Consider the following 17,074-nt stretch of genomic DNA (forward strand, 5'->3'; position numbering starts at 1 on the left):
CAAGGTTTTTATGATTTTGTTTCCTTGCTCTTGTGGGCTGCTGCACTAATAGATTTTTGGAGCTTTAAAAAAATCTCATGTAATTAGTTATTACATCTTACAGTCTATGTACAGAGCTGCCTCTTTCCAATTTAACTGAAACTATAAAATAACTTGCTAATTTCCCAAATTATCTGTAGCACCTACAACACTGCTGGCATATATAGGTAGCAAAAAATGAGAAAGAAGAATAACAAAAAACCATTTTTTTCCTCCTTTTTTTAGATTTTTAAAAAATCAATCTTTATTGTTCATATTATTACAAAGGTTCCTCATTTCTTCCCCCTCCACCAGGTTCCCCCCACCCCCCCACCCCCATTGTCCTCATCCGTAGGTGCACAGTTTATGTTCAGTCTCTTCTGCATCCACCACTCCCCTTCCCCCCCCCCCCCCCCCCCCCCCAGAATTGTCAGTCCACTCCCCTCCCGTATCTCTGATTCTATTATAATCAACAGTTAATATTGTTCATCGGGTTTTTTAATTTCCTTTTTTTTTAATTAATAAACTTTTATATTTTTAAGAATAAATTTTAAAATCTAATCATTTTAAACCTTGTTTTTTTTCTGCCCTGGGAACTGAGAAGCAAACTTGTTTACATGTAAACTTGCCCTTAGGCTATCAAAAGGCATAGCCATTCAAATATAAATGAACACATTGTTTAAAGATAGCTGCTGGCTGGAATTGGATTACCTGTTCTGGGTGGGAAGGGCTTGTCCTCCCCTTTCTCCATTAAAATTAAGGTGTTAGCTTTAAAACCTCTTTTTGGCAAGAGACCTTAAACTTTCAGAACTTTAAATTGCATAGGACTCAACTCCCTGGTGGTCCTTGGGGATCACGAAGTCTGGCATAACATAGTAAATCAATTACTTAGCATTTTCTCAGATCAATAATACCTCCACATGCCCAAGGATACACTTCACACAAAAGACATTTCCAAATAGATCAACCAACCTCATCCAGACCCCATTAAGGCACTCAGATCAACACCCCAGCGCTATAACAACTCAACACATCCAGATCTAAGCCTTCATCACTTGATTCAGCAGACCCTCAAGTTCCTGCAAAAGTTTCCAGCCATGTCTGAGAAGCAGCCCTGGGGCGGGGGCAGGCGAGGAGCGAGCTGTTCCGGGTCCGGCTGCTCAGGGCCTGGCCTCTGTTGCTCTGGTTCGTTCCACAACCAGCTGCTTCGGGCCTGGCTGCCCCCGACTGGGCTGCTCTGGGCCCGGCTGCTCCGGGCTCGCAAAAAACCAATTTTTAAAGGTGTAAAAAGACAACAACAAGCTAGGCTAGATTTATTAGATTTTATTTTTCCTTATTACTCTTAAAATTCAGCTTCAAATAACCAGACTTCTGAAATAACAACTCTTTCCCAGGCTGTAACCCTTTTTTAGGAGACAGGTTTATCAAATACAACCGTTCCAGGATGTCTCCACTGAGAATTCTAACCCAGTTACAATCTAGGCACATGTAACATAATGAATATAGCACATACCATTTCTTTCCTTCCTTTGCTAAACGTACCCCCCTCCCCCCCCATTTACCCCCGCAAAGCTTGTTACTGAAAGGTGTTAGAATATCATACTTTCCAAGAAATCTGTCTACCAGTGCTAATTCTTGGCTCAGAATAAAGGATCTCTTGGTCAAGAAAGAATTTAATATTCTGAGCTTATTGTTCTCTGCCATGGATATAATTAAATTGCTTCACTTAACACCCGACTTAGCCTTGCTTTCAATACTTTTTATTTGCAAAAGTTAAACCCCATCTTAAAAACTAACAATTTGCTTTACGACTTGGAGAGGGGAGACTGGGGAAGACAGGTGGCTTGTTTGTAGCTGGAGACTGAAAAGGGCAGGTATTTACTTCTGAAGTCATTTCGTGGAAAAACAGCAACTGTTCCTCCACCTTGTTCTGATAATGAACATACCTACAGGCCAGGACCAGAAAACTCTTGTCCTGAAACTATAATATATTATAGTATTGCTTAAGTACATTTAGAATTTATATTACTCTTTATTGTCCCTGAGCTTGTGTTCACAGTTTGGTAGAGATATTTTAAAGAGGTAGGTAGTGGGGTTGAAGAGGAAACATTGTTCATGTTTAGCAGCACTTGGGAAAATATGTAACGTCTGTCATTTTGATCCTAGATAACATCTTTCCTCCTCAAACATGCAAATGTAAGGAAGGATGATCATTTTTCTTTATATTCTTATCAGCTGAGGACCCTCTCCTATATCTACCAGTGTTAACACTATTCACTCATATGAATAGCTCTTTCAAAGACATGCCGTAAAATAAACCCTTCAAAGTGGGGTTGTCTGGATTTAGAAGAGAGAAGTTCAACTGAGTAACTTTTATTTATACAGTCATTAGGGAAAACGGGCAAAAGTTCCAGCGCCCCAACCATGTCTTCTTCCTGGTCCTGGTTTACTTAAACCGTCTCCATCAGCTCCGGGGAATCCCACGTCTCACACAGGGAGGGCACTGGTCCAGGCGCTGGCCCCCAGCCTTACCCTGGGCTGGTGGAGTACTGCTTCATCAGCTGCTCGTGACAGGGATTGCAAACTCGCTCGGGCTTAATGCTTGAAGGAAGAGGCAGTTCGTTTGTTGAACAGGCATCACAGAAGGTTCCTCTGCAGTTCTCACACACATTCTGTAAGGAGAGGAGCGGGTTAGGAGGGGATGAGAAGGGACAAGCAAGCATAGGATATAAAAGGCCAAATACCATCAACACTTAGCGTCTAATCAGGCTCTGCCTTGAATGTTTGCTATGCACAATCTCTGCCTACAGAGAAGCTTACAATTTAGTTAAGATTTTAAATGAAGAGGATTAAGAAGGACGGATAATACACACATTCCTTATCTTTAGGATACATACTTTCCTTCGCTATATTCACTGTTAGGTAGACTAAGCTAAAATTAGTTTGCAAATGCCTAAGCATTCTCCAAGGCAGGCAGGTAGGCAGGCAATGACTTCGAGATGGATTGGGTAGCAGCCCAAGATTAAAGCATGTGCTGGGCATGAACTGAAAGTGTAATTCCTAATACACAGATGTGCTCAATGCTTTCCTGTGATGCTCTACAAGCAAAGCCTTTGGGATGTCAGTGCAACTCCTCGAATCCTGTCCAAAGGGACATTAGTCTCTTTATTAAGCACTTTGCATCTTCAGAGGCCGAGTGGCAGGACAGCAGGTGGGTCACCATGGCAGTGCCAGTGATGAGGCTGTGGTAGGGTGGTGCACACAGCCCCCAAAGTCCCCATACAGAGACAGTGACAGTGGCCCCTACAAATACTGCTACTTTCTGTCTAACAATCATCTCCCCGGAGGGTGCAGCGGAGGCAGGGGCCACTTCTATTTGAAAGCGGGGAGGAATTTTCCTGGCACAATGAGTTATTTTGCATGGCTTAGAAGAGAGAAGCCAGAATTAGAAGAGCAGTTTCTTCTATATTTCTGAAATTTGTTAAAATCCAGCATAATGACAAATGATGGCAGGCAGGTTGTAATCCAGAAGTTGGGCATGTTTTCTTATCTCTTCCAAGCACTTGCTTCTCACACTCCTGGTCCATGACATTTCTTGTGACTCTACTATGAACAGGGCATGGTATTAGATGCCGAAGGTCCTACTGTGAGCAAGGCACAGCTATGGCAAAGGCACGCTTTCTGAATTTCTCTCCCTCTGACCACTCCAGTAGCATAACGAACGGGAAAGGTGCTCGGGTAGAGATCCTTGAAGATCTTAGAGGAAAGCAAGTGGTTGAGAGTGAGCTCGTTTCCTTCTCAGAGGCTATTTCCCCAAATAATTCAAGGAACCCCCTACCTAAAACCTATCTCATCTGTTCTAAGCAGGATGGACTACAGGGAGGAGTGCAGACTTTGGAGTCAAAGTCAGGGCTCTGCCACTTAGGAGTGGAGTAACTTTGGGAAATGTATTTAACATCTCCGAGCCTGAGGTTCTTCATTCATTAAAATGATGGCACAGAGGACATTAGCTTCACAAGAACAGGGACTTGGTCCACCCTTTGCTCATCGTTTTCTCCAGCACATGGAACCTATATTCCACACTGCAGGCACTCAAGGAATATTGATAAGTTTATGTTTATTTGTGTTAAATTATTTTAGTTGCTTATATTTGTTTTAATGGGGATTTAGCAACATGACTGGAAAAAAAAAAGGTGCATGTTCCTTTTGCCTTCTCCCACCCTGCACTCTCCACAGCCAAGGCCCTGCTATGGGGGGGTAGGGGTAGGGCTATGATTGTAAGGGCTTCCCTGTGAGAACCTGCTCATTTCTCACCAGTTACCTTTGTTAGGCTGCCACCTTCCTGGCAGAGCTGACACACTTGTGGCTCTTCAGAGAGCAGCGGCTGATCCTAAACCACACAGTGAGCCAGTTAGTTTCCCTTAACCCCAGAAATAGTAATACTTTCAGAATATGCAGTTAGTTACAAAGTTAATATAAGCACAGTACAGACTATCTGGAAACTGGCAAATTACATAGAGTCCCACCACCTTAACAAAGCTCTGATAATACTATCTTTAGCCTTGGAGCTTCTTTAATTTTTATAATAAAGTAACGTGATTTTATTTATAAAAAGGAAAGTATGTAAGTATGATGTAAAAAGTGGGGTGGGGGGAAGCCCCATCCTTCTTGAGTTCCTCTATGAGAGAATGCAAAGCAGTGAGCTTCGCTTTATATCCTAATACATAACAGGGTAACTCAGACACAGAAGCATTCATCATCTTTCTCTTTGGGTTGGCAAATGCTATTTATTTGTACAGTATTTTACAATTACTTACTTACATTGTTTATTTCTAAGTGATTGAGAAATATTTTTCTCTCTCCATTTTATATAGGGAAATCTAAGGGATATGGAGGTACTGTGAGCTCTCTTAGGACCAATTTCTTGGGTGACAGAATTTCAAATAAGAGGTGAGAACTAGTGTTTACTTAGGAGACTGAACAAAGTTGTGCTGCTCCCTATGAGTTTCAGGCAAATGCCTGTCTGTTCAGGACCCTGTTAAAAAGCCAGGACACAGAGGCCTGTAGCACTCATCTCCCTCCATGCTGTGTTTACAGCCAGGCATGGCACAGCCAGCCACACAGTTTGTACAGATTTTTCTCAGAAAGGAGACTTAGTTACCTGTTCATCCACCGGGGGAGACTGCAGCCTACAATGGAAAATTAGAAACAGTAAATACAGCAACTGATTATATTTTCCCTTGTATCATTTCAAACGCACACAAAAAGCAACATCATGGTTCTCTTATGTTGTTGGAATCAATATAATCACTAATCTTGACCTTCAAGGAGAGGAGATTTTGGTGGTTACATTTATCACTAGAATCTGACCCTTGGTCTACATTGTGGTTCCTGTTTAAAAACAGATTTGGAATTACAGTTTGTTTCCTTTTTACTACCCAGCAAACAACATTTATTTTTCCAAACCTGTAAAACTCCAAATGGACAACACCATGTTTTAATAGCTTTTTTCTATCTAATATTATAGAAATCTATTCACTATGTTAAATATCAGTCCCCTCTTCCTAATATGTTAACATGTGAGGTTAATTAATCAGGGACAGGGATATGAAGGAGATTGTCACATGCTGATTTTCCCAACTTCAAATAGAACTTAAGAGGAAAGCCAGGTCCACTCTGGCTCTAGGGAAAATGTATCTCAGATCCACAGTGGTCCCACCTCCATTCGGCCGAGTGGCAGTGTGACCCTCAGTGTGACCCGGTTTTCAGCTGTTCCTTGGACCACAACCCTAGGAAGCCCAGGCCTGCCCTGTTTTGGGACGGCCCTGGGAGCAGCTATCATGTAGTGCCTTTCTGAGGTACTTAAAAAGAGAAGACAAGGTAAACAGAGGCAACTTGGGTGTGCCACCCAGCCTGTTTATGCTCCTAAAACTTTCTCATATGTAAGGCAGGAACAGATTAAAGTTCTGCACGGAGAATTACATTTTAAGGCAATGGTGAAGAAGAAATACATTACGGACATAAAGGAGTACTGTCTTACGTTCCCAGGGCCCAAATCAGAACCTGGGGTGTGAGACCTCCTGACTGTAATGAACTGACTTTAGTCTGGAAGGAGCTGCCCCTGAAAGGCATTTTCTACTCCTGGTTAATCTCATGGCCTATTCCCTTCCATCGCTCGGGCCGACCTAATGTTACTGGGCTGTGTCTAAAGTAGGTCCTGGGTCAGACCAGGCTCTATGGGATTAAAGTTAAAGTGTTGGAATCACTCCGGCCTTGGCGTGAGGATACTTAGGCCGAGTACCTGCACAATCAGCCTGCTGTTGCACTGGGTGACTTATCGTCTCCAGCAGCTGCTTTTGCTCCAGATGACACACAACCTTATTCTTAAGGCATCAAAGCCTGGACGGGCAGGCAGATACCAAAAATACACACTGTACAGTTCTCTCAGAACCTTCTCAGGTATATTTCCTTGTTACTAATCTTTTGCTGTTGCAATAGACCTTAACTTTTAGAGCAGTTTTAGGTTCACTGCAGAACTAACTGAGCAGCAAGTCCAGAGATTTCTCATATATTCTGTCCACTTTCCCTAATATCAACACTCTGTACCAGAGTGGTACATGGTGTTATAATCAATTAACCTACACTGGCATACCATAATTACTCAAAGTCCTTAGCTGACCTTAGGGTTCACTCTGTTTCCTACATCCTATGGGTCTGGACAAATATATAATGACAAGTATAATCACCATCCATCTACACTCCCTAACCCCTGGCAACGGTGTCCATGGTTTTGCCTTTCCCAGGATTCAAATAGTTGGACCTCCTTCATTTTTTAATGCAGTGGGATTATGTAATATTTTGTTGTATTTCTACCTTCTAGAATTATTGTTAAAAGTCAATGTGCTTTGAATGACATTATGCTCATCATTGTAGTGAGCAAATCAGATGAAGAATTAAGAAAAAGGAATAAAGTTAACATGTTTGAGACCCTTAAGAGAATAGACATAAGAGCAATTACTGGATTTCTTTGAAACATAGCTGCCTTTCTCTTAGCACACAGGTAGAAGTGAGTCTTACTCAAGTAAATGTAAGAATCTAAGAAACGCCATGACGTGTGCTTCATTTTCTTGGGATACCAATCCAGCAGAGATTAGAGATAATCTTCTAAATGATAATCAGAATTTGGGAATTAACTTTAGGGAAGAGTCAGAGGACAGCTTGATCACCCTCCTTGTTTCTGAAATGGACTAAGTGGGTTTGGTTTACTGTGTTACAATACTTACTTGGTTTTTTATTTACTCACTTCCCCTTCAAAATGTCTTTCTAGAATATTCATATTAGAAGTCAGTGTCTGGACTTATCATTGCCAATGCATATCCAAGGCTCCCTCTTTCCCACCACCCCAAAATCACTTTATATCTTAGTTAATACTTTATTAACAAACACCTGTGGCTTTCTTCCAGGGGCTGTTTTAGTTTAACATGTTCCTCTTGAATTTTATGCTTCCCATCCTGCCAAAATAAAATAGCTTAATTTATTAATGATTCAGAATGCTAAACAATGATGATATTGCAGTCATTTTTTCTTAAGCTTAGGTATAAAGCTAAGCAGCTTTTTAAAGGGAAGGAATTAAACTTTCAAGATGTTTTTTTCTCATTCTTTACTCCAAGTGGTTTCTTATCAGATTATTATGATAGAATTTGCAACAAATAATTTTCAGAGTAGATATTTTCTTTAACTCTTGAGATTCAAATGAAAATCCAGAATGTACTAGTATACTATTTACTTGCATAGTGGGCTCAAGGTATCAGCTATTCTTAGAAGTATAAAATAAGTAAGAAAGGGAGAAACAATTATTACCATTTTGGGTTCTGGCTTCTGGGAACTCTTTCCTGGGATGCTCCTGCTGTTCTTTAACCTTCTTTCTCTTTCCTGTTTTAGTTCTAACTCAAGCTGGTTGCTGGGATAGGTGGGAGAGGAAAAGGATGAACATTTAGAGTTCTGAACTCATTCTAAAAATAATCCCAAACCCTTTTCTTAAAGCTTAATAATAAAATTTCAATACTTGACTAATAAAAAGTTACTCTATATATGGACAACTAGGTTTAGGATCTCCCAGTTCAACTCTTAACGGAGAGTTGTGGTCAACTGAATGACAATTAGTAGCATTTACTACGACTGAAAGACAGTATTTATAAATTTTCAGCATTTATAAATTTTCAGCAGAATCAGTATATAAGCACTGACACTGAAGTCCCATTTCATATGAACGACTATTTCTTCCTACAGTTATCAGAGTCACCTTCAACCACGTGTCCTTAGCAGCTATGAGCATTTATATCCAACACTCAAGTTCTATTTGAAGTTAGTGATTTTAGCACAGAAACGAGCCTCTGAGAGATAATGTGGAAAAGTGAGTTGAGGGCTTGGAGTCAGTGAGAGACAGGCTTTTTAATTAGAACGTCACATTTATTAGCTTAATTGTGTGAATCTGGACAAATTTAATGCCTCTAAACTTTAATTTCATCTGAAAGTGGGGGTAATAAAATCACCTACTAATAGGTTTGATGGGGAGATGTTAAGAGAGAATGCATGTGAAGTGCTCAGTGAAGTATGTGGCACACAGTAAGAATTCAGAAAATGCTGTTACTATTAGTTTTATGTTGGCTATTTGATTCTCTCACTCTTTCCTGTATATCTGGGACCTTAGGTTGTAACTTCCTAATTCTTTGAACACAAAGGATATTGATAAGATTGTGGGAATTCTGAGGTATGTGAAGCTTTCTGAGTTCGAATGTCAGAGAAAGGGCACTGGAGAGACAGACGGAGATGGCTGGGTCACGAGAGCCCCTTCTCTCGCTGTCCAGCCTTAGAATTACCCACAACCGCCCTGTCGGTAGCAGCGCCCTCTCTTCACCGCTGCCTGGTGAGCTCCTCCACTTCCAGCTGCAGGCTGTTGATCTTGTCTCCGAAGTCCTGTTTGAAGAGCCTGTTGTCCAGTTCAGCAGACTGGCGGCCTCGCTCGGCCTGGCGCAATCTGGATGTGAGCCACATGAACTTGTGATAAAAAACAAAAGCCACGGTGGGGAGGAAGACCAAGTTCACAGCACAACATAAAACAACCCAAGGAAGAAGGCATGGAGAGACAGAGAGAAGACAAAAATTCTGCAGGACACAGGGGAAGAAATTATGGGGGAAAAAGATGGAGAAGAAACAAATTCTAAAGAAAAGCAAGATGAAGGTGAACCAGGCAGGAGAGAAGTGATTTTCCATTTTTTTTTATTCTAGTACTACAGTTTACAGCCATTAGATGATGAACAACAAAACACCACTTTTTAGAAAATCCATATCCAAAGCCAACCTCAAGCACATATACTAAAGTTAAAGCCATTTTTTTAATTAAAATTTCCTAATTGGTTTGGTACTTTATAGTCCTGTTTTATACACATAACTAGAACTTGCAAATGGGAAACTACCTTCTTATATATGGAACTGGAACATTTTCCTGGTCCTTCCTCTAATCCACAAATTGTATTAAATCATTGGACATTATATATCAGCCCTTCCCCTGGCTTTGGGTTATTACATAAGGAGAAGCCGTTGTTAGAATTTGGCCACCTCTTTCCTTTTCTATTCCTGCCAAGTGATGTGTAATTGGATAAGCAATTTAGCCTGAGCCTGCTTAGAATTCCTGACCAGATTCTCTGGGAGATTCTGATGAATGTGTTCTGTAACTCTGCACCTATAAAGAAACATGTTCTAAGAGGTGAAATATCCAGGGCTCTATAAAATAGAATTTGGAAGCATGCTATGTGTAGTCTCTAAAAATGTTTTATTTTGGTGTTTGGGCACTCCTAAATGCTCATAGAAAAGGCAATTTACCACAAAAGTTTGATGAAGAAAAAATAGGGGTAAAATTATATGAACTAAAAGGAATGGAAGAGCACAGGATCTTCCATGAGGTTGCTCATGTGCTCTATGATTTGACTTTGGTTCAAGTTTACAAGGACCTGTAAAAGCATACATGAAATCTAGCTTACTCTTTTAATTCTGTCCCCCCCCCCCCCCCCTCGCCCAGGAAGGTATGAACTTCCAGGAGCAGGAAGCAAAGGGATTATTTTTGTCCCAACCCAAGCAGCTGAAATGCTGCAAATAACCGAATGAAAAAAACACTTGCCATGACGTTTTGAAGGGATAAAGGCCTGTCCCCCAAAATTCAAAAGCTATTAAAAAAAAAAATCACATTATTTATTGGATTATTTACAATGTGGAATCTAGAAAGGGTTAAATCTGTGGTCACTTAGAGAAATAAGCCCTGCTTATGATTGTTTGTGGACACCTATTGGGAATCTTTATTTTTAGACTAACTAATAAAGATTGTTTTATTATTTATTTATTTCCTACTTTGGAATGATTTCCTAATAATTAGATCGTTAGTTTCCTAGAAACTTTGGCAAATCCCTATCTAAATAAAAAATAACAGAAACTCTTAGGAAAATGTTTCTAGCATGGAATGACAGGCAGGAAACCATCACTTGTGTCAATACCTGGTTGCCTTTACTCCAAAAGAAAAAGCAGGATTTAAAATACGTGTAGTGTATTTTCTCATAGGAGAGGAGTGTTTTTATTAAAATTTTTCTCTGTGAACTACCTAAAGAGGGAATTGCAAGAAAATGGCAGAGGTAGAAGATGACAAATATTAGGAGGGTTTTCCCAAGCTTCCACATTATTATGTTATCATAAGTTACCTAATCGCTAATTTTATCTCTATGTACTTTATAGAAATGTAAGGATGTTGTTTTCCACCCCCGAAGTCACTAAGGCAAAAAAGTTGCAAGCAATCTTGGTTACAGAGAATAGAATTGCAGGGAAATACTAAGACTTATCCTGGCTTGAGGATTAAATCTACATAACAAAAGTGAAAAGGGGTCAGGGCCTAAGAGACCCAGAACTACTTTAGAGAGTGCAAGCCCATAGGTAGTCACCTGTAGTTCATTACATCGCAGTGGTAGACCAGGCTTGTTATACAGACAACGCCTCTAGAATCTGATATTTCAGGGACTGGGTTGTAAAACATCAATAATACGTATACAAAGCTTCAATTCCCTAGGCTTTTTTTTTTAAATGAAATATTTATTTATTGGTCAACTCAGAAGTAATTTCTCAAGGTTTATTTGGCATTTAATTGAGAACTTACACTAAATTTTCTAACTCTGGGGAGGAAATAAAGAAGAAAAAACACAGCCTATATATCAAATTGTTTCTTTTTAAAAAGTCCAATAAATTCAATTTTTGGTGATGTTTTATATGAATCAGAGCCTAAATGTAATAGCTTTCAGATTTCTTCCTTTTACAATTCCGTTGTGATATCAGACTTGCAAGGTGACAAGCTGCAAAATGCCTAATGAGGTTTGGGGATCAATTTATTTGCTGCAGTATTTAAGGCCTTTGCCTGTTTCACCAAATCCTTTTCACTAAGTTAATAAAATAAAAATAAAAATGGAGTGAAAGGGGAATGAGAAAATGAATAAAAAGGAAAGAGAAAAAATAGCAGGAGAATAAGTCAGCATAATACTTGAAGAGATGTCATTATTTTAATTTTGTCTGCTTTAAATGCAAAATCTAAAAAACACTGAAAATTGATTTTATACATTTCAAACACATAATTTATGAACACTAAAATTGATTTGTTGAATCATAAATAGATAATTGCTTATGAGCAAACACTTAGATAACTTCCTGGATAGACGGATATCTTTTTATTTAAAATCAGCCAAACCTGAGGTTTCAAGCTTTTTTTTTTTAATTAATTTGCAAATGAATTTTTAATTAATATTAATATTAATATTCAGTGCCATTCAGGACCCTACTGGTCAAGAATCATCTGAATAAAAGACATCATCCATTCATCCATTCATCTACTAAATGAATGCCTTATAAATGCACAGCACTGTAACAGATCCAATGAGGAAACTTAAACAACTAGTTAACTAACCCTAAGAAGTTCACATTCTCACTAGAAGATATGACACATATACCAAGGGTATGAGGTAAGGCAGGGATGAGAAGTGGAAAGCAACATGGGAAGGTATAGATATAGGCAATAAGAATTCCAATGGTAGATTTGGCAGATTATTTTTATCTGGGAAGAAGTATTAGAGGAAGCTTTAGGAAAGTCGCATTTGAACCTGAATGTAAAAAAATGTATCTGAAGAACAAGGAAGTGGGGAGAGAAAGGGCATTTCTAATTGTGGAACTATTAGAAAAGATATGGATGAGAAAAATGGGAAGCATGTCCAAGGACCAGTCGGTAGTTTAGTTTTGCTCAAGTGCAAGGGTGATCAGTGGGGGTAAAGGTGGCAACACATGCTGGCAACAATGAATGACCGTGACTGTCATGGCTCGTTTGAGCTTGAAGTCTCAGCCACTTCTCTTGGTACCGGGAAGAAAACGGTGTTCAAGCCAAAAGTAAAACCAAAGAGTAGCATAGGGAAAGGATGTACTTTATGAATGGTGGGTACTGGTGGGAAATAGCTGGTCAGAGAATGAGAATGCAAGACTGAAGGGCAGAGCTGGAGACAGATTTAAGGGCGTGAGGTGACAATGGAAGCTACAGGACTGTTCAGGAGGGAGTAGAGAAAGGGGTTAAATTTATTAGAAGGGCCCTCAGTACCCCTATATCACCTGGCACCAAAGTAGTTAATAACTTTAGGGGATGGACAATAGAATAGCAGAATCACAAACATATTTGAAAGCCCTTTCATCCTTGTTAAGTATCCCTCCTCTAACAAAGGCATTTATATGGGCTTAAGTGGAAGGATTAGAGTTCTGCTGTTCAAAACAGTCATGAAAGACTAATGTTTCTTATAAACGTTTTCAGCAACATCGTAGAAAACACAAAACTTTACCAGCTTTCTCTCTGCCAGCATGCTGATGTTAAGCTGGGAGAATTTAACATATTTTATGTTTGCCAAATGCATAGTACATTCTCACAGTACTTCCAGCACTAGGCCCAAAGTGTCTCTAAAGAAACTTTACCTTTGTTCAAGTTGTTTAATTGTAGCAGCCATCTGATTGGTCTTCTCTTCCAAGCGACTGTTTAGTTCACTTTTCTGTTTTACTCCTAAGTCTGAACTCTGTTGTGGAAAAGAATTACGAGTGATATATATATATACACACAACATAAAATCCTGAAATAAATCTCACATGTCTTTTGAACCTAATGGTATGTGGGAAATAAGAGAAAGAGAAATGCTCATATACTTGGGAACCAGTTAATTCCTAAGTGTAGAAGAAATAAAAAGCAACGGTGAAAATTAATAGTGTTATATGCATCTTTGTCACAAAAATCAACACCAGAAGGTTCATCAATTTAGCATATTCCAGTATAAAAGCTAATGGAATATATAGCTCAATTAGTGCGTTAGACTACAGAATAGAAATTATCTCACAATCTGAAAAGTGGCCATGGCGATGGACAGATTCCTAAAATGGTTTATGAGCAGCTAGCCTCAAAATGAGATGCGACTCTTTCTTCTGGTATTTAAATTTGACTGTAAACAGGAGGGGCAGAGGGGAGCCCTGGGATTTCAGAGAGCAGCGAGTCAGTTCCTACTTCCCCCACCTGCAGCTTAAAGGCAAGTTCATGTTTGAGAGCCCTGAGGTCATCCAGCTGCTGCCGCAGACACACCAGGGCGTCCTGCTTCTCGCAGACGTCCTTCTCCAGCATCTTCATGGCCAACTCCATCTCCTGCCTCATGCTGATCTGGATCTCCAGTTCTTTCTCAACATCCTGCCCCAAAGGTAAAGGAAGTGCTTACTCTCTCTCATATCTACCCTGTTTTCCTGAAAATAAGACAGTGTCTTATATTAATTTTTGCTCCCAAAGATGCACTAGGTCTTATTTTCAGGGGATGTCTTATTTTTCCATGAAGAAGAATATGGTACACATTTATTGTTAAATGAAAATAAAGGAAATTTATTACCTGTATATGGTATGGTAGTACGGTAGTTGTCAACACAAACCAGACAAACTGTGAATCCTACAGTATCAAGAATTTACTCATTTATTCAATGACAATCATGTCATCATCTTCTGGAACATCATCATAACAATCCAATTCCTGAATTTCCTGGTGAATTTCTTGTGACTCCATTTCTTTCAGAATCAGTGGACTAAATCTCTCATGTTTAGCCTAGGGGGGCCTTATTTTCGGGGGGATGCCTTATATTTCACTCAGAAGGAAACCTGTAAGTAGGTCTTATTTAGGAGGATGTCTTATTTTTGGGGAAACACGGTATGCACAAACCAAAAAATTCCACAGGAAAAGGTTCACCAAACTCTCAGGTCTGAATATTCTGACAAAATAGCTATAAGCTCTCATTCAATGCAGAGACACTAATGACAGGAATAATTAGGATAATTACAATAACATTTACTCAATAATTTACAAATCTAAAGAGCTCATCAGGCCAAAGGTAGTGCTATTTAATACATCTAAAATAGCACTACCTGAGGTACTTTATCATTATTAAGATAGACAATTGATGCCATGTCTTATTATATAAGTATATATGTAAGCATATACTATATATTTATATACTGGTATAGTAACCAGCACAAAATGAAGCAGTTGAAATTCTCTTCAATTTGGATGTTGTTGACATATTCAAGAGCCCAAGAAATAAAAAAAGATACTGTGGGTTCCCAGGATAACATTCAATTACTGTGAATAGTCAATATGGCTAACTTAATTTTTAAATTCACTTAACATGACCCTCTTTTTGATCCAGCCATTGTTTCTGTAACATTATTTGGATGATCAAAGCTATTAACACCTGAGGTACTTCTGCATTCAGGCTACCCCAAAGCACAGCTAGGACCTTGCCTACTTGCTTGGTTTCTTTCATTTTTAAACATTTATCTTATTGTGACATAAAGATGTGGAAAATTTTGTGTAAAATTTTTATCACATGCTGCTTAATTGAGGCACTCCTCTAACATGGTTAGCATGACAAAAGTTGGATCAGACTGTTTCTTGTAGTAAAGTTGCCCATATATTATTTGTAGGAGCTTCCTTATGGAAAGTATTTTGAGATCTAATTCACAAACACATAGGAGAAAAATGATAATGATTTCAAGGATGTCAAAACAGTATTATTTTCTCAGAAAACCTGAAATTCTGTTTTATACACTATTAGTGTATAAAGCTCACTCCTTATTTTCAGCCTTTTCCCTATTGCTAGAGATACTACTGGGATGGTGGTGGTGGATTCTTTTGTTTGTCATACTATCTAAATTGCAGGAAGAATTAATATACTAATACCAGGGGTATATTAATATACTAATACTTGGATAAAATGCAGTTCAAGAATATTACTCCTTATTATACAATACATTCTCATATGTATTTTTTTAATTTAAAAATATTTTAAGACTAACACTGATGACACATCTTTCTATTTATGTATAAGAACAAGAATAAATTCAGAAGTAACAGCTAAAAATAAAAGAAAGCAATTCTACATGAATGGCTGTTAGTGATGAGGAGAAGAGCTGCCTCCTCCAAGAAGACACATCAGAATCTTCACAGGAGTGACGACTGAGTTGGGGAGGGGGGAGTACAGAGTTTATAAAGTAGTTATTATAAACCTAATGTTTTTGCAATACAAACTATAAAAGCAAGTAAATAAAGACTGTAAAACCTTATATGCAGTTGAGAATATTCAGAAAATGAACTGAGATAGCATTACAGGGAATATGAGAAACAGTTTATAGGATGCACAAAAACGTATCAGAACACTACTATTCCTGGCTTGGGTTTTAACCTGCTTTAAACCCCTAAACAGGCTGGTACATTCTGCCACCTTCTGAACTATCAGGATGTAAATGAGGTTTACCAGTCGCAATTGTGTCTCCTCCTTTAAATGCTTTCTTGCTTCACTTAGTGCTTGCCCTTCTGAAGTTCTGTCTTGCTTAGGAGCCTTGAAATGATAAATAAAACAGTATGTTTTTAAGGATGAAGAATCTATACAGTTAGCTAACACCGGCATTCCTATTTATTAAGGGAAAATGATTATACCTAAGCAGATATAACAAAGAATGAAGAAAAACAAAGAAATTGAAGAGGGTTAGCAACTTATAAATCCTTAAGCTGAATTGAAGATTTCTTGCTATTTTGTTTAAAGTCTTTAGATAGTTTACCAAACCAAGTAGAAGAAGTCTTAAAAATCAGCCTCTAAAAACAAAACAGTATTCACTGTCAACTATGAATTGGGCCAAATGTTCAAATGGGAATATATTCCTTCTCCAGAGACTTTACATCTGGTATCTCTAACCATCCAGAGAGACCACAGCTAAAAATAAGGAGTCATAAGAAAATTCTTTTGAGTGGTCACAGTTGTTTTGACAAAGCCCACACATTTAAGTCAAAAGTTACTCTTAGAAAACAAGTTTGGTCCTCAGTCAGCCTACTTACTCTTTAGGGACCAATTAAATAACGGATGTCTGGGTTCCTAGTCACAGTAGGTTAGAAGCAGAAGGATACAAGGGAAGAGGAAGACCCTTCTAGAGGTAGCAATACTACTTGCAGTATGAAGAAATGCTAACAAAATCATAAAAGACAGAAAATGACACCCACAGTCATCGGGGAATATTTAGGTACAGGTGCTAGGCGCTCTCTCAACCTCAACAGCTCACTAAAGTAGCACCACTACAATTTAGTTTAGAATTGCCAATGTGGATAGTTCTGATCTTCAGTCATCAAAGAACTAAACCTGTTACATTACATCCTCTACTTATAATTCTACAACATATAAAAGGTTTGCAAACTATTTGTTTAGACATATATAAGAACTTTGGTGCTTTAAGAAATTAAGTTATTTAGAAGGTTCATTTATAAATAAACTCTTTCCCAGTGGTATCAGATAAACACTTCTTATAAAACAGTGAAATGGTCTAAAATGATGGTACATTTAATATAACAAATCTACACTTAAACACAGCACACATCTTTAGTACATAAAAACAAGAAACTGAATTAAAATGTCTCAGATG

At 38.6% G+C, this 17,074-nt stretch overlaps 1 protein-coding gene across 15 annotated transcripts in view; it reads right to left on the reverse strand.

The window, feature by feature from the left end:
- Window positions 1-1,326: 1,326 nt before the first annotated feature.
- Window positions 1,327-17,074, reverse strand: part of RUFY3 (RUN and FYVE domain containing 3) — a 66,000-nt gene continuing 50,252 nt past the window's right edge. For 4 of the 15 annotated variants that reach the window (XM_036414403.2, XM_036414422.2, XM_045571892.1 and 1 more), the window contains 9 exons: window positions 15,919-16,002; window positions 13,643-13,810; window positions 13,057-13,154; window positions 8,936-9,055; window positions 7,879-7,978; window positions 7,465-7,529; window positions 5,180-5,207; window positions 4,340-4,408; window positions 1,327-2,690 (listed from right to left, as the gene is read on the reverse strand). In XM_036414403.2, the coding sequence (XP_036270296.1) occupies window positions 2,547-2,690; window positions 4,340-4,408; window positions 5,180-5,207; window positions 7,465-7,529; window positions 7,879-7,978; window positions 8,936-9,055; window positions 13,057-13,154; window positions 13,643-13,810; window positions 15,919-16,002 (876 nt within the window). In that variant the 3' untranslated portion in view covers window positions 1,327-2,546. Of the gene's footprint in view, window positions 2,691-4,339; window positions 4,409-5,096; window positions 5,208-7,464; window positions 7,530-7,878; window positions 7,979-8,935; window positions 9,076-9,422; window positions 11,493-13,052; window positions 13,155-13,642; window positions 13,811-15,918; window positions 16,003-17,074 lie in introns of those variants that run through there. The other 11 variants (XM_036414505.2, XM_036414524.2, XM_036414535.2 and 8 more) reach the window with 9 other exon arrangements.

This window comes from Pipistrellus kuhlii, unplaced genomic scaffold (assembly GCF_014108245.1).
Source record: "Pipistrellus kuhlii isolate mPipKuh1 unplaced genomic scaffold, mPipKuh1.p scaffold_m20_p_1, whole genome shotgun sequence".
NCBI lineage: Eukaryota > Metazoa > Chordata > Mammalia > Chiroptera > Vespertilionidae > Pipistrellus > Pipistrellus kuhlii.